This window comes from Mustela lutreola, chromosome 2 (assembly GCF_030435805.1).
Source record: "Mustela lutreola isolate mMusLut2 chromosome 2, mMusLut2.pri, whole genome shotgun sequence".
NCBI classification, from domain to species: Eukaryota; Metazoa; Chordata; class Mammalia; order Carnivora; family Mustelidae; genus Mustela; species Mustela lutreola.
The window spans coordinates 115,412,120-115,434,701 of record NC_081291.1 but is presented as its reverse complement, the minus strand read 5'-3'; the positions used below and the strand labels follow the sequence as shown (position 1 = coordinate 115,434,701).

General features: G+C 41.4%; 2 protein-coding genes across 3 annotated transcripts; one reads left to right on the top strand and one right to left on the bottom strand.

The window, feature by feature from the left end:
* Positions 1-1,755: 1,755 nt before the first annotated feature.
* On the top strand, positions 1,756-11,478 carry ADIPOQ (adiponectin, C1Q and collagen domain containing). 2 transcript variants are annotated; one of them, XM_059163185.1, is made up of 3 exons: positions 1,756-1,913; positions 7,848-8,069; positions 9,208-11,478. In XM_059163185.1, exons 2-3 carry the CDS (start codon positions 7,856-7,858, stop codon positions 9,726-9,728), a joined length of 735 nt encoding a protein of 244 aa, XP_059019168.1. In that variant the 5' UTR covers positions 1,756-1,913; positions 7,848-7,855; the 3' UTR covers positions 9,729-11,478. The 2 variants fall into 2 exon arrangements, with proteins under 2 accessions (XP_059019168.1, XP_059019169.1); XM_059163186.1 differs by lacking the exon at positions 1,756-1,913 and adding an exon at positions 2,665-2,794.
* A 4,652-nt stretch (positions 11,479-16,130) lies between these two features.
* LOC131824747 (protein SET-like) lies at positions 16,131-17,233 on the bottom strand. The gene has a single exon (XM_059163184.1). It carries the CDS (start codon positions 17,216-17,218, stop codon positions 16,349-16,351), a length of 870 nt encoding a protein of 289 aa, XP_059019167.1. The 5' UTR covers positions 17,219-17,233; the 3' UTR covers positions 16,131-16,348.
* Between the last annotated feature and the right edge of the window lie 5,349 nt (positions 17,234-22,582).

Below are 22,582 nucleotides of genomic sequence, written 5' to 3'. Positions count from 1 at the left end.
CTTTGTGGCAGATGGCAGATTTCTCTGAGGTCTCAAAATGCCAGGCTTTCACAATGTTGCTGGCTGACAACCAGACCCAGCCCAGTCTTGGTGTGTTTTGGGGCTAAAGTCAATCCACCTTGCACAACAGTTAGAGCCTGCTGTAATCAGCTGCATTGCCATAAAGTCAGGAGAAAATATCTTTTTTTTTTTTTTTTGACCAACCCCAAAGCTACGCTGAAGTGCAAACATGAATCTTAGGGTCTCCTACTCCATCAGGAGAAGTGAGAGACATGAGGTATTAAAAAACATACTAGGTTTGTAGTTAGATCTGGGTTTGTATCTTAGATTTGGGCCTTGGACAAGTCACTGAGCCTCACTGAACTCCAGATGCTTTATTTGTAAAATAGAAGACAGCTGTAGCTATCTTCAAGGGGAGATTAAATATGATCACTTACCTATTTATTGATTCAACATTTTTTATTGCCCAGCTTATACGAGATCATATTCTAGGGGCCAGGGGATACAACACATATATACAACACAAAAATATAGTTTACCTGGTAAACTATATTAAGTCTTATTTTCCCTGGCCTCTTGGGCCCTAGGTAAGGGATTCATGACTCCAATCTCAAAGGCCTAATGTGACTTCTCTAGAAAGTCTGCATGTTAACTGAAGGCCAAGGCCTTAGACAAGACTTTTACTTTTCGTTGCTCTGGACTTCTGGACTCCGCATGGTCAGCATGTTTGGGGGCAGACACACACTTGCCCAGCCTCTGCCTGAGAACATTCTGTTTCTGAATGTCTTATGGAAGTTGTTGCTGGGATCTTCAACTCTTGTTGGGGTCATGATTTAATGCCTCAGAATTTGTGGCTTGAAGGAACCAGCTCTGATCCTGTGTTTCAAAAACAGAACATGGGTTTGCCAAGAAAAAGCCCAAGGTGATGAAAATTGCCATTTCAAACCTCAGGTTTCTAGGAACACCTACGTGGGTGGCAGCTCCAGGCCAGAGTTGGGTTCCCCATTAGGTAGAGTAGGCAATATGCTTAAGGGACTGACAAAATGAGGGCTCACATACCCACAAAAAGTTAGTTTTCAAAACCTTATTCACGATTTTGGAATCAGAAAAACCTTGAGAGATGGTGTTCTAGTATCACATGTTATGGACATTTTCTGTTATGTTGAGTTTGAATCACATAGGGTTGGGTGCTTCATAACTTTTTGGAGTGCAGGGGCTCTAAAGGTCTTACTCTGGCTCTGCCCCACATCCCCCCAGGAACTTCCTTTCACCTTCGTTTTCAGAATAACACACAAAGTCCTCCTCAAATTTGGGTTCCAGACCAGAGTGTGGAAGATGTGTTCTAGTTCTTGTTTTATTGCCACTCCTCTGACTATTCCCCTTTCTGAAGTCTGTCTGGACCACACAGTCTCATGCTTTGTCATGCATAGCAAGCAGGAGCACAGTGGTGGTCGTCATCAGTATTCCTGACTTATGACAGCAGATCTGTGGGGGGAAAAAGGGGGTCTCCTGCACCACTGGACAATTCATTTCACAGGAGGAAGCTTCTCCCTCAGATGCAGAGATGGCTTGTTTTCCGTTTTCTGGGCTTCACTCTTGCCCCATCTTCTCTTGCTGTTGTAGGATGCAAACCTAAGAGCCAAGGGAATGTGGATGCTGTGACTGAGGACCCACTTGGCTTCCCAAGCCCAAGGGGGGTTGCAGCGGGTTCTCCAGAGTGGAGACCTGAAGCGGTTGCCAGGGACAGGGTGCCTGCCCACTGGCCTCTGGCCCTCACAGGGTTAGGGTTGGCCAATAGGAAGGGACAAGTGTGGGGTGGGGATGGCCTGTCCCCCTGTGTATCAGGCTGCTGAGGCCGGATCATCTCATTTCCATCCTGACTGCACTTTGTGGGTCTGATTCTACACTTGAGGGTAAGAACAAGTTGATTACAGTCCCATGCTGGGGGGTGGGAGTGGCTGTCTTGTAATGGAGCCTCTGGCTGGGGTTTGCACAGGCTCTCTTGTCATAGCTGGTACAGATGGGTACAGGCAAAACTCTGGCCAGAGCAGCCAGAGACCTCAGGCTTCTTCCTTGATTCTTCCACAGCTCAAAGAGAAAAGGAGCTGTTCCTCTGATCAAAATGCCTGGGGCATCTTGAATTTTGCCCAATATACGCAGAGAAAAGGTTGGGATCGATGAGGAGGGAAAAATGGCTGAATAGAGTTCAATTAAGTAAGAAGAGAAGGAAATAATTCACTTCTAGCTTGACCAGGTAGGCAAAGAAAGAAGCATAGGGAAAGGCAGCTGGGGGACAGCCTGAGCTCTAACCTCAGGCTGAGTCTGGAACCCAGCTCCACCACTGGATTCCTCTCAGCAAATATTGATCGAGCAGATTCGATAAGGCTAGACACTGGGTGGAGTTAGTGAGATACAAAGATCTGAAGGAATCTGTAAATACTGGGATATCTGCACTGATGTGAGGATATGTCACAGGATGATTGAGATATTCAAATGAGATCAAGTGAGCTTGGGATATACTGAAAACTTATAAAAATCTTATTTTTAGACATTTTCGGTCAGAAACCAGTGGGTCTGCTCTGTCTTGCTCACCCCAGTGAACGCTGCGCCTGAGGCATCCGGTTGTTTTCAGTGTAGAGGCAGAGGTCAGAGTGGGAAGGATTTTAGAGATCAGCCCAGCACTCCTGTGTCAGTGGGTGTGGTTCCCCGTTCTAGAGAGGTTCTGGTTTTCAGATCAAGCTTCATAGGGGATGCAGCCACCTCACTCCTGGTGACTCCCCCCATTAGCGGAAAGGTGAGCTCCTCCGGAGAAAGTGTGGAAGCCTGGGAGCCCTTTGTGCTGGTAGAATGTGCCCCAAGGAGCACGAGGGAGGGGTCAGCTTTGTTCCTGAAGCAGAGAAAGCACAAACAGTTCAACTGGTAGTCCTTGCTCCCTCCCTCCCTTAGTTCCTGAGGAGCTATAAAGAGAGACGCAGGACTTGCTCCTTGTCTTTCTGAGGTGGGTGTGGGGACAAACTTTCCACCAACTCTTTGTCAAAACAGGAAATTAATGGCCCCACTTGGCTGAGGTCAGGAGGTAGAAGCTTTGGAGAGTAGAATTTTCAATAAGAATTTTTTCACATGAAGAGAGACTGATCCTAAAAAATGCATTGGAGGGATGTTCTGTTTTACTAGTTCCTTGAGATTTGAAGCGTGTGTGTGTGTGTGTGTGTGTGTGTGTGTGTGTGTGTGTGTGTTGGGCATGGGGATGCTGACAGCTCTCTTAGGGTTGAGTGAAGGTTTTCAGATAATCATCCTGAAAGCCAGACAGAATTGAGTTGATTCCTGATTCTGTCATTCATCATTAGGTTGAACCATGTGAAACTGCCATATTCTACCATTTTTAACCTTTAAAAATGGCAGCTTCATAGAACCCATACAAGAGTTGCACGATCTGTTTCTTTCTTGCTTTCTTTTTTTTCTTCCCTTCCCAGCCCACTCAACATTTCTAAGAGTCGCATGATCTTAAACCAGCACTTAGTTCTCTTCAAGTCTCGGATTCTTCTCTATAGTGGAATCAAGAGCAGGACTATGGGGGGACATTTATGAAATAAGCATTTGAAGGTACCTTATGCAATTTCTGCTCCAACATGCCCTTGCCAATTTCAGTGTTCTCACATCCCTCATCTTGTGCGATCACATTTAGCAGGTTAGGAAGTTGAGTATGAGGCTTTTTAGAGGCCATGTAATGTGATGGGAAGCTCACCGGGTTGGAAGTCAGAACAGGAATGGCTCAGGGGTCATGTCCTTAATCTCTCCCTTTCCCCATCTCTAATGTTGGGATTATAGTCCTTGCTTCATGGAGTTCTTGTAAAGATTAAAATAAGTAATAGATGAAATAAATAATGGGTAAAATCTCCCAGTGTGGGAGCTGGCCTCCATGAGGATCTAATAAACACATCTTCTTCCTTCTCCTTTACCTTCCATTTGTAAAGGCAGGACAGGGTTGAGATAATTTCGGGGTCCATTCTGGCTCTCAGGGACTTAGTGATCTGTGCTTCAGTGCCCTTTCCTGCTGGAAGCACTGGCACCAGATTTAGTGGCCTTTCCCCCACCTAATGCTCTGTTTCTTGCCAGTCCCAAAGGAGACCCCATCTTGCATTTTGCAAGATTCTGCTGTTGTTTCTGAAATTCCAGCAGGTCAAAGTGAAATTTCTTATATATTTTAACACATGAAAATGAGAGATCATAAAACAGTCCTTTAGGATTCAGAGGACATCGTGGGCTTCCCCTCATATGATTTTTAAAAATGAACAAATCCATGCCTATAGCCGGTGTATCATGAAAGTTCAGTACAAAGAACTTGGGCTTTGGATTTTAAATTGTGCCTCTGCATGCTTTTCCTTGTTATAGTTGGGTGGAAGTTACTAACCGGCTCTGGTCCTGGGATTCCTCTTGTGGGAGCTGGGTCCCACCTGCTGGAGTAGTAGGGGTGAAATGAGGTGAAGGGCAGGTGGATGTAGAGTGGGGATCTGTCACAGGTGGTCCCTAAATATTCGCTCATTTCCCTTCTCTTCACTCACATGTGTGACTTTTACTCATTTGATTCTCTCAATAAGATCGTGAAATAGGTGAGCTGAGGGTTAATATTAATAATCACATTTGCAGGTAAAGAGCAGGAGATCTGGGAGATGAGGTGGAGACACGTAAGTCACCTAGCGTGTTCATGGCAGAGCCTAGACTAGAAGCCAGGGCACCTGCTTCATGATCTGGAGGGCTTCTCCAGCTACTTTCTCTTATGTCTCCCATCCCATAGAGTGGAACATGAAAAGACAGATATGTGATCCTGATGTTTTTCCTCCACTCCTCTGAACTATGCCTTAAAGAGCCCATTTTTGCACTTTGGAAGACCAGAATTTGATTTCCAGCTCTTTTACATTAAAAGCTCTAGGACTGGGTGCCTGGGTGGAGGCACAGAGCAGATGATTAAGCATCTGCTCTCAGCTCAGGCCATGATCCCGGAGTTCTGGGATCAGTCGGGCTCCACCCAAAACTAGGTTAGAAGACAGTTTTCTTCTGCAATCAGAATCTGTTCTCAGCATCAGAAACTTCTGAGGATTGTGCGCCCGTCTTCCCCTCACCCCTCTGCTCAGTACCTCCACCCCATGCCGCTGTCTGGGAACCCAGACTCGTTGTCCCTGTCAGTGGAGAAATCCATCCATCATACCAAAGTGCTGAGGACAGAATGCCTTCCCTTGGGCTGGGAGAAAGGAATCTCTACTTTCAAAAGAGGAGGAGGAACCACAGAACTCCAGAGACTTTTTGACTTCTCACTTCCCCCAACAGTTTGGAGAAAGCTCCCAATCTCCTTCTATTTTGGGGTCCCTCTGTAGCTGTCCCCACCAGTTCTTATGTTCTGGACTCTCTTCCTATCTCCCTGTGGAAAAGAGCATAGTCTCATAGATTCTGCTCTCTCCTCATTTTGGGAGAAAGCGAGCATACCTCTCAGAGGTCTTCTTGGGACTTGTAATGCTAACCCTCGGAAACAGGAGCAAGGTGACAAATAGTGAGAAACTTTGAATGCATATGAATTCTTAAAAGCCTCAGAACAAGTATTTTTCCTAAATATGAAAGGGGCTTGGCTGGTTTCTCCTTCTTGGTTTCTAATCTAACTCACCTCTTTCTTATTTTGGGACAAGCCAAGCCTAAGACTGTGTCTCATTTCCCCCACCTGTTGACGTCACCTGCCTGAACCCTTGAAATCCAGTAGAGGGCGATAAAGGTACATGTGGATGGTAAGAGGCACCTTGGCCAGAAAGTCACCACCACCAACAGGCAGTGCCTGTTGCTTTGTGTCCTGTCTCTCTGCCCCTTCTTTTATCAGTCTATCTCATTCTCAATTCTCACTTTACTTACAAGATCCTGTTAAAACTTGGTATTTCCTAAAGGATGCAGAAGTGCAATGGAAGGGAGAGATTAACTAAAGGTGTCTTTAAACAGCTTGAGAAATCATTTGAGTATTTTAGAGCACAGTTTACACCAAAACAAAATATTGAAGATGAATTAAAGAGTGAAACTTAAAATATATCAAACAAAATAGAATATTTACCAAGACCTAGAAGGGCTAGGAACTGTTTAAAACTTAGAAGCAAAGAAAAATATCAACAGAGTTGACTATAAAAACTAAAACTTCTGTCACTTAAAAATCAGGGTAAACTGGGGCACCTGTAGGGCTCAGTGGGTTAAGTGTCTGCCTTCGGCTCAGGTCATGATCCCAGGGTCCGTGGATCGAGCCCTGTGTGGCAGGGTCCCTGCTCAGTGGGGCATTTGCTTCTGCCTCTCTCTCTATCCCTCTCTCCATCTTCCTGCTTGTGCTCTCTGCTCTCCCTCTCTCTACCTATCTCATAAATAAATAAAACATTTTTTAAAAAATTAGGGTAAACAAAAGAATAATCTACAGAATAATCACCAGAGAAAATAGTCATGGCATAGATGATAAAATGTCTGCATAAAGAGCTCACACAAATTGATTCAAAAGTACATTGTGTATCTAATATATTAAGTGACAGAACCACTAATGGATGTATCATGAAGAAATTAAGTTAGGAAATAGGCCTTTAGTAAAGTGTACAACTCACTGTTGATCAATGCAGCAAGGTGTCATTTCTTTTGTTCACTAAACTAACAACAGCAAAGATAGGTTTTTAAAATTTTGCTGGTGGGAGTAGCTAATAGGGTCCTTACACACTTACAAACACACTTCTAGTAACAAACTAGTAACAGTATAACAGTGTAACTAACAGATTAGTAACAAACTAGACCTAGTAACAGTGTAATAAACTGCAGTTTGGAAATACACACCCAGAACTTAAAAATGTTCATACATTTGGCCCAGTAATTTTACTTCTGGGAATATGTCATAATGGAATATAATTTGGGGATAAGCTATATGACTAAGGATATTAATTATGGATTTTAAAATAGTACTTTAAAGCGGAACTAAGCTAAAAGTTCAACAAAATAGAGATGGTTAAGTATATTTTGCCAGTCCACTTGATGAATTAGCACACGCACATTTAAAATGATGATTATGAGAACTAGAAAGTGACAAAGCAAAAATAGGGGAATAAAATTTCTATGCAAAGTGTGTTTTTCATTTTGTTTAAAAATAAACAGAGAAAGTCTTGGGACTGGGTATCCTTTTGTTTTCTGTAGTTTCCAAAGTATTTATGTTACTAATGTTATTGAATACATGTGTGTGTATGTGTGTGTATTCTACATCTATATATATATATGACAGATGAACATATATGAATAAATGAATGGATGAATGAGTGAATGAATGGTGAGTTGGTTTTGTCCCATTGAGAGGGCACTATAGAGCCCAGGTGATGGGATATAGAGGCGGGATTCTAGACACCATGCACATCTTGGGGGTAAAATTGCCAATCAGAGGCTTTCCTGCATCCCTCACAGATTAGTAACAGATTAGTAACAAACTAGACCTCACAGAGAAGCTGTAACCTGAAGCCAAACCCAATTCTAGAGGCTTTGTGTATCTCTGAAAAACAAACACACTGATGAAAAATAGTCTTTGGAGTAAAAAAGTAAATGTGAACTGTGTTTAACTTAGAATGAGCTTCATGAGATTAAGGAGATTACACACAAAGAATAATGCTAAATATTGCAAATTGGAGGGTGGAAAGAGATCAAGGTGGTTGGAAATAGACAAGTCTTCTAGAAGAGGTGAGCGTTGAGAGAGCAGGTCTCAGAAGTGGACGCTGCTGAGGTGGCCCAGGTCCTGCATAGGTACAGAGTGAGCTGTGTGGGGCTGCTTGCATGGCTGACTAAGTGTATCTGGGTTCCAGGGGTCAGGATGCTGTTGCCACGAGCTGTTCTACTGTTACTGGTCCTGCCTACACATGGCCAGAACTCCGTGACAGAAGGGCCTGGAGTCCTGCTTCCCCCACCCAAGGGGGCCTGCACAGGCTGGGTGGCAGGTATCCCAGGGCATCCTGGCCACAATGGGACCCCAGGCCGTGATGGCAGAGATGGCACTCCTGGTGAAAAGGGTGAGAAAGGAGATCCAGGTAAGAACAAGGTTTTTGAGGGCACCTTGGTGGCTCAGTGGGTTAAAGCCTCTGCCTTCAGCTCAAGTCATGATCCCAGGGTCCTGGGATTGAGCCCCGCTTCGGGCTCTCTGCTCAGCAGGGAGCCTGCTTCTCCCTCTCTCGCTCTGCCTGCCTCTCTGCCTACTTGTAATCTCTGCCTGTCAAATAAAATAAATAAAATCTTAAAAAAAAAAAAAAAAGAACAAGGTTTTTGGCTTCCTCCATCGTAGACTTCTCCTGGGTAGAGGAGGGCTTCTGGAACTATACAAAGGCATTAGCTGTTGACAAAGTCCTAGACACAGGAAGAAAGCATTTTTTTTTTTTCTGTGACCCATAAGCAGCCTGAAGTGAATTTTGTGATGGCCTTCTGGTCGTGAGGATAGGTTGTACCTGTAAAACCAGTACCTTTGGTTCTGTTCTATCCACATCACTTTGCCTGTACCCTTTCCCACCCCGCCTCATCCATCATTCTTCCCAGTCCCTTTACATGCGTATTTCCCTTCATTTCCACTTAATTCCCATTCCACCCAGTGATGTTCATACTCAACACATCCTCATGGCTCACAGTCCTGCTCCTGGGGAACTCTTGGTGTAGTGACGAAGACATGTCTAAAGCACAAGGCTGTTAAGGATCACTACAAGAATGTCTCTTCCAAATATGCCTAACTGAATGTGGGCAAGTGTCCAAGGTATGGAACAGAGAGAAAATGCTCTCAGAGAAGATCTGGATTAACAATGAAGACTTTAAGAAGAGGAGGGCTTGAGGCAGGCCTTGAAGAATGGATAGACAGAAAAAAAGGAGGGAGGGCATCCCGGACAGAGGGGATCGAAGAGCAAGAGTATGGTTGAAAAGGGTTATAAAGGGTTGGCAGGATGGAGGGTCTGATGGAGACTTATAAGATATAAGGTTGGAGATGAAGTTATGGAAGCCTGCTGGGGGATATAGAAGGAGAAGGTATAAAGAATTTTGTTATCTAGTTTGGGAGCTCCCTTTGGTTCCTTGCTCCGAAAGTCAGGCAGGTTGTGGATAAGGACCATAGCGGCAGTGTTTTAGGTTAGAACTAACCAAGGCAGGAGTTCTGTTCCTTATGGTCACTGAAATTTTCTCATTCTCTAGGTCTCATTGGTCCTAAGGGTGACACTGGTGAAACCGGAGTAACAGGGGTTGAAGGTCCCCGAGGCTTTCCAGGAACTCCAGGCAGGAAAGGAGAACCTGGAGAAAGCGCCTATGTACACCGGTCAGCATTCAGTGTGGGACTGGAGAGCCGGGTCACTGTCCCCAATGTTCCCATTCGCTTTACCAAAATCTTCTACAATCTGCAAAACCACTATGACGGCACCACTGGCAAATTCCACTGCAACATTCCTGGGCTCTACTACTTCTCCTACCACATCACAGTCTACTTGAAGGATGTCAAAGTCAGCCTCTACAAGAAGGACAAGGCGATGCTCTTCACCTATGACCAGTATCAGGAGAATAATGTGGACCAGGCCTCTGGCTCTGTGCTCCTCCATCTGGAAGTGGGAGACCAAGTCTGGCTCCAGGTGTATGGGGATGGGAACTCTTATGGGGTCTATGCAGATAATGTCCATGACTCTACATTTACAGGCTTCCTTCTCTACCATGACACCAATTGATTACAACTAACTTAGAGACTCCAACAGCCCAAAGTGAAAGTACAGCCCATAGATTTTGATGAAGTTAAGAGACTAATTTTCTTATCTAGTTGGAGGGCTCTGAACATTATTTGTTCATTTATTGATGCATTCATCAAGTACCTTTTCAAAAAAAATCATATACTATGTTTCCTGTCCTGAAGAAGACATTGTCCCTGGCCTCAAAGGTCTGTTATGTAGTAGTAATGAAAGTTTAATAACATTTCTTGGGGTGCTTGACATGTATGGTGAGGTAGCAAACTACCAGAAAGTATTTGACAGTGCTATTCTGTGTCCACTAGTTTTCCTCATGTTCATGCCAATCCTGGGGGATTCACAGGGAAGATATTATTCACCTCATTTTACACTTGGGTCCTCAGCCTGAGAGAGTTAAGTGAATGCCTAAACTCACACAGATATTAAGTGGCAGAATTTGAAAGCAAACCCAGGTCTGTAGACCTTCTCCACTAAACCCTGCCCCCTTTTAGGAGTACATGACCTCTTGGGAGTGTTGGTACGGGGTCTATCACCCAGCTCAACGGAAGGCCTCTGAGAGGTCTTCATGAAGAGTTAAGCCTTTCCCCAGTAGAGCTGTCTCAGAGGTGATTCTGTGACTAGGTCCATCCCAGCTGGACCACTAATTACTGTGTACTTCTGCTTCTCTGTGTCTTTCTTCATGCTCTTCTCTCCAGCTCAGAAATCTACATCCATCTCCACATGCTGAAATCCTCCCTGTTCCTCAAAACCACCTAATCAGGAAGCTTCTCTGTTGTGAGAGCTCTTTCCTTCAAACCTTCCTCGCATGCTGTGCCTCTCTACATATTACAGTGGATGAGAGTGCTGGGTATGAAAGACAGCCTTATACCAGGCCAGGGACAACTGCCTAGAAAGGACTGTGTTTCCTTCACACCTGAATCCCTTGGCAGATCCTTGATAAATGCCTCATGAAGAACAATCTCTTGAATCTCATCTCTACCCAGAATTAACTGCAGTCAGTTTCTTCATTTAACTAATCCTTATCTACAAACACATTTTTCATTTTAGAACTCCCTGAATATAAGCACCTAATCCTTGTTCCACTGGATAGTTGGAATCTTTTCCACTGAGGTTTGGGATGACTATGCTTTCCAGAATGCTTAAAGAATTTTCCCTGAAGGAGGTAGCTTGAGCCTGCAGTGCAAAACCCACAAAGGAATTTGGAAACCCTTCTTTCCTTGAGTACCCAACAGGGCCTGGAAATACCTGGGCCTTCTGGATCTGTTCTTGTGCTTTAAGAACTAAAAAGAAGAAGAAGAAGAAAAAGAAAACTATCTGAGGTGATGGATATGTGAGCTAGCTTGATTGTGGTGAATATTTCACCATGTTTATCTACAGCAAGCATATACAATTTTTAGTTGTCACCTATTTGTAAAAAAAAAAAAAAAAACCCAAACAAACAGAAGTGTAGGTGGCTGATGGTGGTAAATATCCTCCCAGGAGACAATAGCTTGAGTAACACTTTTCAAAGCTTTTAGCAAAAGCAGAGTTAATATCATTCTGTATAAACAGAAATGGGAAACTTTTTTCTTTTGCTCTCAGTTTGAATTCTGAATGACTCTCTTTTGTATGTGTCTTGCTCATCATTAAGTAGTTGTTATTTCTACATACCAAGCTTTATCTTTTACAACATTTGCACATCATCATTTTCTACAAGTAAAGATACTGTTTAGCATTAAAAGTAGAAGCACTTAAATCACATGCCTTTTGTTTTCATTTTTTGGGGGAAATACATGGGGTTTAGAGAGGATCGAAGGAGTAAATTGCATATTAGAACTCTGTTATGAATGGGGCACCTGGGTGGCTCAGTGGGTTAAGCTTCTGCCTTCAGCTCAGGTCATGATCTCAGGGTCCTGGGATCGAGTCCCATATCGGGCTCTCTGCTCAGCAGGGAGCCTGCTTCCCTCTCTCTCTGCCTACCTCTCTGCCTACTTGTGATTTCTCTCTGTCAAATGAATAAATAAAATCTTAAAAAAAAGAGAACTCTGTTATTAATGACAGAAAACCCAGCCCCACTTGAGAGGGGGAAAAAAATAGAATTCCCTTGCATGATGGAAGCTACCAGAGCAGGTATTCCCTCATTAGTTAAGTCTTGAACCAGAGGCTTAAAGGATATCAAAGACCCTTTTCTCTCCGTCCTTCCAGTCTGCCTTCAGCTGACCACTTGGGCTCCACACCGTATACCGCTAGGCTTCTTGTCATGATATCAAGTGGATGGGCACCTTGCCAGCTCTGGTATCCTCCCATCACATCCTCTTTTCTGGTGGTTCCCATGGAACTCCTTTTTCCAGAAGTCTCAGCAAATATATCCTTGCATCTCATTGGCTCTCGATAGGTTGTATGCCCATCTCTGACCAATCACTTTGGTCAGAAGGATGGACTGTACTTACTGACTTGAGATGATTATGGCTCAAGCTGGAGAAAGGGCTTTTTCTCTAATACAAAACTGGACACAGTAACCAGAAGTGGGAGAGTGGATGATGTATGCGAAAACACCTGTCCACCATCAACTCTTACTGTTCTGTGTGAATTTTCTTAGGTTTCTCAGAGATATTGCTGGAAGATTACTACTGGTTTTCTCTAAAATTTCAACAAGTAGCTGATGTCTGGGCATATGCGCAGTCCTACATCTGGGTAGGGTTGCCTCTTCACAGCTCTGAACATGGAGTCACTCACTTTAAGCTCTCTGGAGCAGGGCCAATTCTTTGTGGAAACAGAGAGAGCCAATCTGCATAGCCCCTCTTGAGAGGAATTGTGGTCAAGATTTTAGGATTAATGGTCCCATGATATCTTCATGGTCCCATCACATCTTCAAAAATAATTATGCATTTTTTAATTTCTCTTAAGTTCTGCCAGCTTTTGCTTCCTGTATTTTGGAGCTCTTTAATTAAGTACATACTTATTTAATAACTATGCCTTCTCAGCGAATTTATTCTTTTATCATTATATAATGTCTCTCTTTTTCTCCAGTAATTTGCCCTATTCTGAAGTCTACTTTGTCTGAAAGTAATATAGGCACTCTAGTTTTCTTTTGATTACTGTTCGCATGGTTTATCTTTTCCTATCATGTTGCTTTAACTCTTTCTATACCGTTGACTCTTGAGAAATGTGGGATTTCAGGGCACCAACCCTCCACATAGTAAAAAATCTGTGCATAGCTTTTGACTCTCCAAAAACTTGTCTACTGTTGACCAAAAGCCTTAACAACAACATAGTTGACTAACATGTACTTTGTTTATTATATGTATTATATGCTATTTTATTCTCTTCCCTAACTTCTTATTATTTGACTATTATGAAATAGTTATCTTAATTTATTTATTGAATTTTTGGCTATGTCTTGGTATTGTTTAGTAGTTGCTCTAAGAATTACAATGTATATGTCTAACTTTTCACAGTATATTTAGAACTAATATTTTACCACTTCAAGTAAGGGTAATACAAGCATTATAATCAAATAGGGTTCTGTGTCGTGATCCCTCTATGTTGTAGTCAGTGTATATATTCCATTGAAATATTACAATGTTAGGGGCACCTGGGTGGCTCAGTGGGTTAAAGCCTCTGCCTTCGGCTCAGGTCATGATCCCAGGGTCCTGGGCTCGAGCCCTGCATCAGGCTCTCTGCTCAGCAAGGAGCCTGCTTCCTCCTATCTCTCTGCCTGCTTCTCTGCCTACTCTGTCAAATAAATAAATAAAATCTCTAAAAAAAAAAAAGAAATATTACAGTGTTATAATTTTTGCATTCAATGTATTTTAAAGAATTTAAGAGGCTCCCAATACTCTATTTATCTAGATATTCATTATTTCTTTTGTTCTTTCTTCCCTCATCCCAAAGAACTTTCTTAGCCATTTCTTTTAGAACAAGTCTGTAAGTGATAAATTCTCTTAGTTTTCCCTCATCTGAGAATATCTTTATTCTGCCTACATTCTTTTTTTTTTTTTATTTGAATAGCATGTTTAACAAATTACATCAGATTGATGTGTCTAGGATACTTTAGGCATGACAGAATATACATTATTTTTAAGTTCTGCCTACATTCTTGAAGGATGTTTTTGTTGGCTATAAAATTTCGAGTTGACAGTTCTTTCCTTCTAGCACTTCTTCTTCTTCTTTTTTTTTTTTTTAAGAGTTTATTTATTTATCTGACAGACAGAGATCATGAGTAGGCAGAGAGGCAGGCAGAGGGAGAGAGAGAGACAGAGAGGAGGAAGTAGGCTCCCCACTGAGCAGAGAGCCCCATGAGGGGCTTGATCCCAGGATTCTGGGATCATGACCTGAGCTGAAGGCAGAGGCTTTAACACACTGAGCCACCCAGGCACCCTTCCTTCTAGAACTTCTTATGTTGAAGTAATCTCTACACCCAACGTGGGGCTTGAACCTCGAGATCAAGTGTCGCACGCTCTACCAACTGAGCCAGCCAGGCGTCCTTTCAGTACTTTTAATGATTATTTATTTATTAATTTTTCTTCTAGCACTTTAAAGGTATTCTTTCATTGTCTTCAGGGCTTCTGATAAGAAGTAGTCATGGTTTCCCTTATGTGTAACGTGTCATCATTTGTTTCCATGTGCTTTTTTTTTTTTTCTTTTCCTTTTAATTTATTTTTTTATTTTCAGCATAACAGTGTTCATTATTTTTGCACCACACCCAGTGCTCCATGCAATCCGTGCCCTCTCTAATACCCACTAGCTGGTACCCCGACCTTCCACCCCCCGCCCCTTCAAAACCCTTAGATTGTTTTTCAGAGTCCATAGTCTCTCATGGTAAGACATTTTCTTTACCTTTGGTTTTTACAGTTTAATTATGATATATCTGGGTATTTTTTTTAAACTTAACCTGATAGGATTCACTGAGTTTCTTGAAATTAAATAGATACATTTCATCAAATATGGAATTTTTCTGTCATTATTTCATCAAATACATATTCTGACTCAATCTCTCTCTTTTTCTGAGATTTCAATGATATGAATGTTAGATTGACAAGCACCTAAGGTTACATTAATTTTTTTCAATCTTTTTTTCTGTTCTTTTTATTGTATAATTTCTCTCTCTCTTTTAAAGGTTTTATTTATTTATTTGACAGACAGAGAAATAGAAAAATAGCAAGCATGCAGAGGGAGAGGTAGAGGGAGAAGCAGGGTCCCCACCAAACAGGGAACTGGATGCAAGGCTCCATCCCAGGACCCTGGGATTATGACCTGAGCTGAAGACAGAGTTGTAACCAACTGAGCCACCCAGGTGCCCCTGTATAATTTCTCTTCACCTATCTTCAGGTTTTCTTTTCTTTCTTTCTTTTTTTTTTTTAAAGGATTTTATTTATTTATTTGACAGACAGAGATCACAAGTAGGCAGAGAGGCAGACAGAGAGATAGGGGGAAAGCAGGCTTCCCACTGAGCAGAGAGCCTGATGCGGGGCTCAATCCCAGGACCCTGAGATCATGACCTGAGCTGAAGGCAGCAGCTTAACCCACTGAGCCACCCAGGTGCCCTATCTTCAGGTTTTCTTTCCTCTTTCATCTCCATTCTGCTATTGACCACATTTGGTAGAACAGTGAATTTCAGATATTGTATCTCCTAGTTTAAAATTTTCCATTTAGCTAAAAAAATTGTTTTTCTTTCTCTGCTAAGAACTTTGTCCTCTTATTTATCTCAAGAATGTTCATCTTTTTTGTGTGTGTGTGTACACATTTAGTTTTATTGTAACAAAGCAACTTGTACACTTTTAACGTTTAAAACTGAGCATCATCTTTCCTTTCCAGTGAAACAAAAAGAAAATTTTAAAAATAAACAAGAACAAAATTACAATAGAGAATGTCAATTCCAAATAAGATCCTACAAGTTCTGCTGATTCTCCCATCGAGTGACAGGGCTCAAGTCATCATTAGGAGAGAGTTTTATTTTAAAAGTGTCATCTTAAACTGCAAGGATGTCCATTAAAATCACAATTAAACATGCCAAAGGAGAAGCCATGTTGTCAAAATGCCCACTTAACCCACCCAAACATCTCAAACCCACCCTTTGCTGACCTTCTATAACCCCATTTTTTAAAGTTTTTTTTTTCTTTTTTTTAAACAAGAGAAAGTAGAAAGGTACATGTTGGTAAATGCTAACTGTCCATATTCACATAGAGACACAGTGTAATCTCTGAACCCAATATACAGAGAAAGGAGGAAAAAAGCTAGAATTCTATGCACTACTACACAGGGGCCTAGCACCCTCCAGCTTCCAGCAGAGCTAAGGGAGCAGAAGGTTTTTCTTTTTTCCCACAGAGCACGGTGATGTTGATTCCATAAAGTTTTTGTTTTTGTTGAGACAGGAAGGGACAAAAATGAATTTGGAACAAAAAGGGGTAGAGATTCTTTTCCCACTGTATTCTGCTCAAGGTATTTTCCCCCCAAATAAGCTGAGAACCATGGTATAAAGGGAGAGAAAAAGGAGACTTCAAAAAACAGGGCGAATGAGCACAAGAGGAGAAAAGAAAAAGAAAAAGGAAAAAAAAAAGACGGCAACTTGCTCCCAGGGACTGAAGAAAATTAAAAAAGGAAGGTTGGAATCCATCAGTGTTCCATTAGTCATCTTCCCCTTCATCTTCCTCTCCTTCCTCCCCCTCATCATCATCTTCATCTTCTTCACCTTCATCCTCATCTCCTTCTTCATCAATATCTTCCAATCCTTCTTCTTCTTCATCATCATCATCATCCTCTTCTCCTTCCCCTTTTTCGTCATCCATATCGGGAACCAAGTGGTACTGTAATGGATTTGGCCAAATATCATCTTTGATGACTTCTCCTAACTCATCTGCACCTGCATCAGAATGGTCAGTAAACCAGGTGAAGAAGCTCTCTGGCTCCTCATGCTGTCTCTTCCTGCTGGCTTTATTCTGTGTTTGACTTGAACGTTTCGTCAAATCCTTTCCAGATTTCCATTTGATTTCAGTGGACTTTGAAGATGGATCACCACTCTCATTCAGATGAAATTCTTTGGAGAGAACTTTATTTTCGAAGTAAGGGTTTTCATCAAAATAAAAATCTATTCTGTAACCTGATTTAATATCTTCAAATTCTGTCACTTCAACTCTTGTCAAAGAACGCAGCGCCTCTTCATCCTTCTCCCCAAGCAGTGCAGACACTTGGGGATGGTTGACAAATGTTGTTACCCCCAAATTGGGGGTTTTGGCGATCAATTCCGACCTCTTCTGAAAAAATGGTTGGCGGAGTTTGTTATATTTCTGTTCTACTTTCAAAATCTCCTCACTGGCTTGTTCATTAAGTCTGTCTATTTCATTTTGTACTTCATCAATATGTTCAATTGCTTCTTGCTGTTCTTTTTCTCCTCTATGCAAGTGCTGGGATGTTGACGTCTGCCCTGGCTTGGGGGCAGGGGGCTGTCTCGGTTTCTTCATTTGAGGCGGGAGCGAAGACTGGCGTTTGGAGGCCATGCTGCGAGGAAACTCCAGGAAACCTGGAGAGAGGCACGTCTGGAAGCTCTGATTGCTCAAGAATGTTCATCTTTACCTCATGGTTATATTGGGTGTTATCAAGTCTGTGTCTGGTAATTCCAGTTGGGGCCATCTGTTGATTACCTTTTCTCCTGAGTACTGGTCAGACTTTTCTTGTTCTTTGTGCATTCAGTAATTTTGAATTCTACCCAGAACATCTTGAATACTACGTTAGGAGATTCTGGATTCTGTTAAAAATCCTCTAAAGAATATTGAATTCTTGTGTTAGTGGGCAATCAGTTGGCTTAGATCCAGGCTGCAAGTTGTACCTCACCTTTTGGGAGTGGGGATTCTGAGGTCAGTTCAGTTTTCAAACATTTGCTATAATATTTGGGTCAATCTGTCATATACACAGCTCTGAGTTTTGCTTAGGACAAACTCTTGAACTCTTGAAACCTTTGCTGCCCTTCTTTGGGTCTGCCATGCATGTGTACAATTGGGATATTTTAGGTATTTGTTTTTTGCATTTTGTCTAGAACTTTTGGTTGCAATCAGTGCAAAAGATAGACTATTGTTGGCTCATTGCAACTTAGCTGGCACTGGACAGCTTGTGTTACTCCTGTGATACTCCTGAAGAAGGAAAAGGAGAAGGAGATTACAGGAACCCCAAGAAGGTACAGAATCTACCCTGAAGTTGATAGAGTTCAAAGAAAATAAGTCCAATCTTGAGATAGACCCTTGTTAAAGAGAGAACATGGAAGGTACCAGAAACTCCTTGACCAAGGGAGGCTGGGCCAAGCAAGATTTTGATTGTAATCCCAACCTCTGACTTTTACTGAGTGGTAGATGATGATGCATTCCAAGCTGTGCAGAGACTAAAGAAGTTAGCCTGACCCCACCAGCAGGGACCAAAACAGAAATATTTACCTCTAAATTCAGAAATCTTATTCTATATACAGCGTTTTACTTAGGGATGTTTGGAAATATCCAGGTTTTTAAGAATGTTTAGAAAGAACTAGATTTTTTTCCTTTTATCTTTTAGTTTTTACTCAGGTGTTTTTACAGTGAGTAAACATGATTTCAAATAAAATTCACTATGTAAAAACCACATTTTCTCAAAAGGAAGTGAAGCAAGATCTCTTCACTTTCTCATTTATGTGTGCTTCACAATGTCAGTGTAAGTAGAATTCCTGGGCCAAGATTATTAATGTGCAGCTCAGTTTGTGGTTAAGATTAGGGCTGTGACAAGTTAAAGGTCAGTGTGTGGTAGGGGCTGGGTGTCATGGACGCTGATGCCATTTTTCCGTGCAAGGTGGGCCTCCCCCTGGGTCTTCACTTCAAGCAGTGAAGGTAGTCCATTCTGTGGTCCGTTCTGATCCCTTTCTCCTAGAGGCCATTGAATGGAAGAGGGCAGGTGCTTACTTTAAGCCAGGCAAACCAGAGTGCCTCCAGGAATATGAATTAGGACGGAGGCAAAACATGCAGATTCAAGACTCATAGGTGACTATCTTCTGCCAGCAGTCTAGAGAGAGAAGAGGCTCACCTTGGAGAAAGAAACAGTCGGAGAGAAACAGAACTGAAAGTTGGAAGGAGGGGGAGAGGGAGAGAATTCTAGTTCCCAAAAGCTTTCCTTTTTTTAAATTCCATTCCTTCTTGACACTCAGCTATATCCCTGCCTATGTGTCCCATGAGAGAGCAGTTCCTAGATTTTTGTACAATTTCTTCTTTAACTTCAGCTAGCTTAAGTTGATTTCTGTTATTTTCTCCCAAAGAGTACACGGGGTCAGGAATTAGTTTGTGAATGTGCTCAGGAACCAGGCTGAGATCTAGTTAGGAAGAATACTTAGGAACAAGGTAACAGAATTAGGTCACTAGATTAGAATTTAAAATAATTTTTTTTTCAGGGAAAAAAAAAAAAAGAAGTTGCTAGGCCTCATGAAATCAAACCTAGAACTCAGTTTTATCTATATTTATTTTATTTGCAATTAATTTCCTCACTGGCAAATCTCTTGTGGGCATAGACTTTCTACTTCATCTCTGAATTTTTTATAGAGATCTTTTATTCATTCAATAAATATTTATTATCTAAGATGTGTCAGGCACATAATAATTTTTTTAAAAACAATAGCAACGATAACAGTATAAATAATCATCTTGGGGTACCTGCTTGAAACGCATTTTTTTATTTAATTCTTGCAACACCCTGTAAATTAAATATCATAGACCCAGCTGTCCCAGTGCTTAGGGAAGCTAAGTTGTGGTTCAAAGCCACGACTAGTGAATTGCAGAGCCAGAATTTGTTCTCAGAGCTGCCTGACTCCAAAGCTTACGTTTGTAGAACGAATGAACCCTAATTTCACCAGCTTTTTCTTCTTTCTAGTTTTAAGACATTGGGAGGATGAGGCATTTATTCAACCTGCAGCTCTATGTTAGCAATCCTGTAAATACTAATAGTGGAAAAACTTGTCTTTGTAAAATGAGTCATTAAATTTGCTGCATGACAGAAAGTCTGGTTGTTAAAAGGAAATATGATGAAATGTCTCACTCATCATTCATATGGACAAGTTCTGAGGACTGCACTGAAGTTCTTTGTAAGTGTGGTACAAGAAAAAAAAGGACCTTGCAAAATAGCTTGTTTATGCCAGTTGAAATAGGTTGAGTCAGTGTTCAACCATTTGTTACTGAAGCATTTTGTGAATCAGAAATAAAATGCCATTTCCTTAGCATGATAAAGAATAACAAATTCTAAATAGTGCCTCGCATTATAATAAACAATGCACACCAAATATGTCCTTGTCAAAATTGGGTGCAAAACAAGGACAACTGGGCGCCTGGGTGGCTCAGTGGGTTAGGCCGCTGCCTTCGGCTCAGGTCATGATCTCAGGGTCCTGGGATCGAGTCCCGTATCGGGCTCTCTGCTCAGCGGGGAGCCTGCTTCCTCCTCTCTCTGCCTGCCTCTCTGCTTACTTGTAATTTCTCTCTGTCAAATAAATAAATAAAATCTTTAAAAAAAAAAAAAAAAAAAAAAAAAAAAAAAAAAACAAAACAAGGACAACTACTTTTTCTCTTTGTCCTTAACAATGTTGTGAAAGTTCTGTTGCTTTATCCTCTTGTTGTTGAGCTCCCTCTTTTTTTTTTTTTTTTTTTTTTTTTTTTTACTCTCTCTTATTTTATTCATGTTTTCATCACTGTCTTCCATTGAACACACACACTTGGGAAGTATTTATTTTTTTAAGATTTTATTGATTTATTTGTATGTGGCGGGGAGACAGCATAAGCGGGGGTGTGGTGGAGGGGGCAGAGGCAGATGGAGAACCAGACTCCGCTGAGCAAAGACCGAGGCAGGGCTCCATCCCAGGACCCTGAGATCATGACCTGAGCCAAAGGCAGGCGCTTAACTGACTGAGCCACCCTAGTGACCCAGGAAGTTTTTTTTGTTTTTGTTTTTGTTTTTTTTTTTTTTTTAATTTTTGCTTGGCTTTTTTCTCCCAGCCTGGTTTCTTGGCTCCTCTTTGGCATGTGCTTGATTACTATCTGTCTAATCAGCTTGTTTGTGTTGAATGTGGGCAGCCATTTCCAGACATTCAGCTCTCCCTGAGACAGTGAGGATGAGTTCTCCATGACTTCCATCCCCGACATGCGTGTCTCCCCTTCGGACTCCAGGGTGGGGCTAAAGTCTCGAGTTCTATCTGCTCTTCTGAGACTGAGCACAGAGAGGGTAGGAAGAACACTCTGCTGGGGCTGTGTGCAGCCTTTGTTGAGTAACCTGGGTTTTAGTCTCTCTTCTGAGATCATGTTAAATATCTGGTACCAGGAATTAATCTATCATGTTGGCCATGCATCCCGTCCTTGTGGTAGAATACCTGAGAGTTTCCTGGGGCTTTTCCTGCATCCACTGAGAGCTGAAGTTGGGGCCTTTACTCTGATGGGTATTTTCTTGGACTGCTTGCTTACCTCTGAGTCTGCTTTCCTCTGGGTTAGGCAGTACTAGTGAGAACGCTCAGGAATTCATCCATCGTCTTCTCTCCTCAGGCCCATCATAGTGGGTATGAGGCTGCAGTGGGATTAGAAGCCAGGCCTTGCTCTGACAGAATCTCTCATTTCTTTCTTCAATAGCCACATTTTGAAGTTTCTGACTTGTAGTTTTACTCCTTTTCTTATTTTGTTGCTGATGGTGAATTTTCAGAGGTGTTAGTTTTTTCCTTTTGTGGTAGTCACTTGAAAGAGCAAAAAGATGAGAGGATATGAGAATAAAATTTTAAAAATAAAAACTTACAAGTGGGAATGGCAGCTAGCCTTACTAGTTGTTGAAGCACGTTACAAAAACACAGCAATTAAAGTAGGATATTCCAGGCATAAGAGGAGACAGACCAATGGAAGATAAGGTTGACCAGAATTAGACCCTAAGATATGCATAAAGAAGCTTTATGTATTTCAGTTGTTTAGAACAAAAGAAAAATCGTAGGCTTCCCCTCATATATGCTTGAAAAAGATTGCACATAGATTAGATAGTTAAATGAACTTAAAGTAGAAAGTAAAACTATTAAAAATTCTCTAAAAGTATGTAAAAGTGACTGCCAAGACTCTAAGTGGGAGAGAGAAGACACTTGAGTTTAAAATGAGAGGAACAGGGGTGCCTGGCTGGCTCAGTCAGCAGAGCACTTGACTCTTAATCTCTGGGATGTGAGTTCAAGCCTATGTTGAGAGTAGAGATTACTTAAAAATAAGTAATAAATACACTTAAAAAAAAGGAGAGAGAAAGAGAGGTCAAATTGGTAAGAAAAACACAACATCCCCCGTAAACATGTGGGTAGGGACAAGAAGAGACAAGCAACGAAAAGGAAAAAAACAATGACTAATAATTTTATGCAAATGCATTTCTCTCTAATAAATACAAATTAAAACAACAAAGTTATGCCGTGTCATTTTCAACCGTACAACTAATGAAAGATCGTTTTAAGTGGGAATATTTAATGTCATCATCAATTGGGCATCTTCGTACACTTTTGCTGAGGTTATTAATTATACAACACTTTGGATATAAAGTTGTCACATTTTATCATGGACATTAAAAATGTTCATATGTTTTGCATGGTAATTGAATTCCTGAGATTATATATGAAGGAAATAATCCCAAATGTAGGAAAAAAATCTCTGAGTGCAAAGATATATATTGTAGTATAATTCATAATGGAGAAAAATTGGAAAGAAGTTCAGTATCCAATAATGGAAGGATTATAATTATAGTATGGTTGCATGATGAGATTTCCATAAACAGTGATATTTGAAAATAATTTTGAATTACTCAAGAAATGTGTTCATAATTATGTTAAGTTTTTTTTGAAAAGGATATAGAATTGTGGT

Bases quoted from the DNA above. Each gene is read 5' to 3' on its own strand.
- ADIPOQ (XM_059163185.1), top strand. From the start codon at position 7,856: ATGCTGTTGCCACGAGCTGTTCTACTGTTACTGGTCCTGCCTACACAT. The intron at 8,070-9,207 runs GTAAGAACAAGG...CTCATTCTCTAG, and splicing joins GGGTGAGAAAGGAGATCCAG to GTCTCATTGGTCCTAAGGGT.
- LOC131824747 (XM_059163184.1), bottom strand. From the start codon at position 17,218: ATGGCCTCCAAACGCCAGTCTTCGCTCCCGCCTCAAATGAAGAAACCG.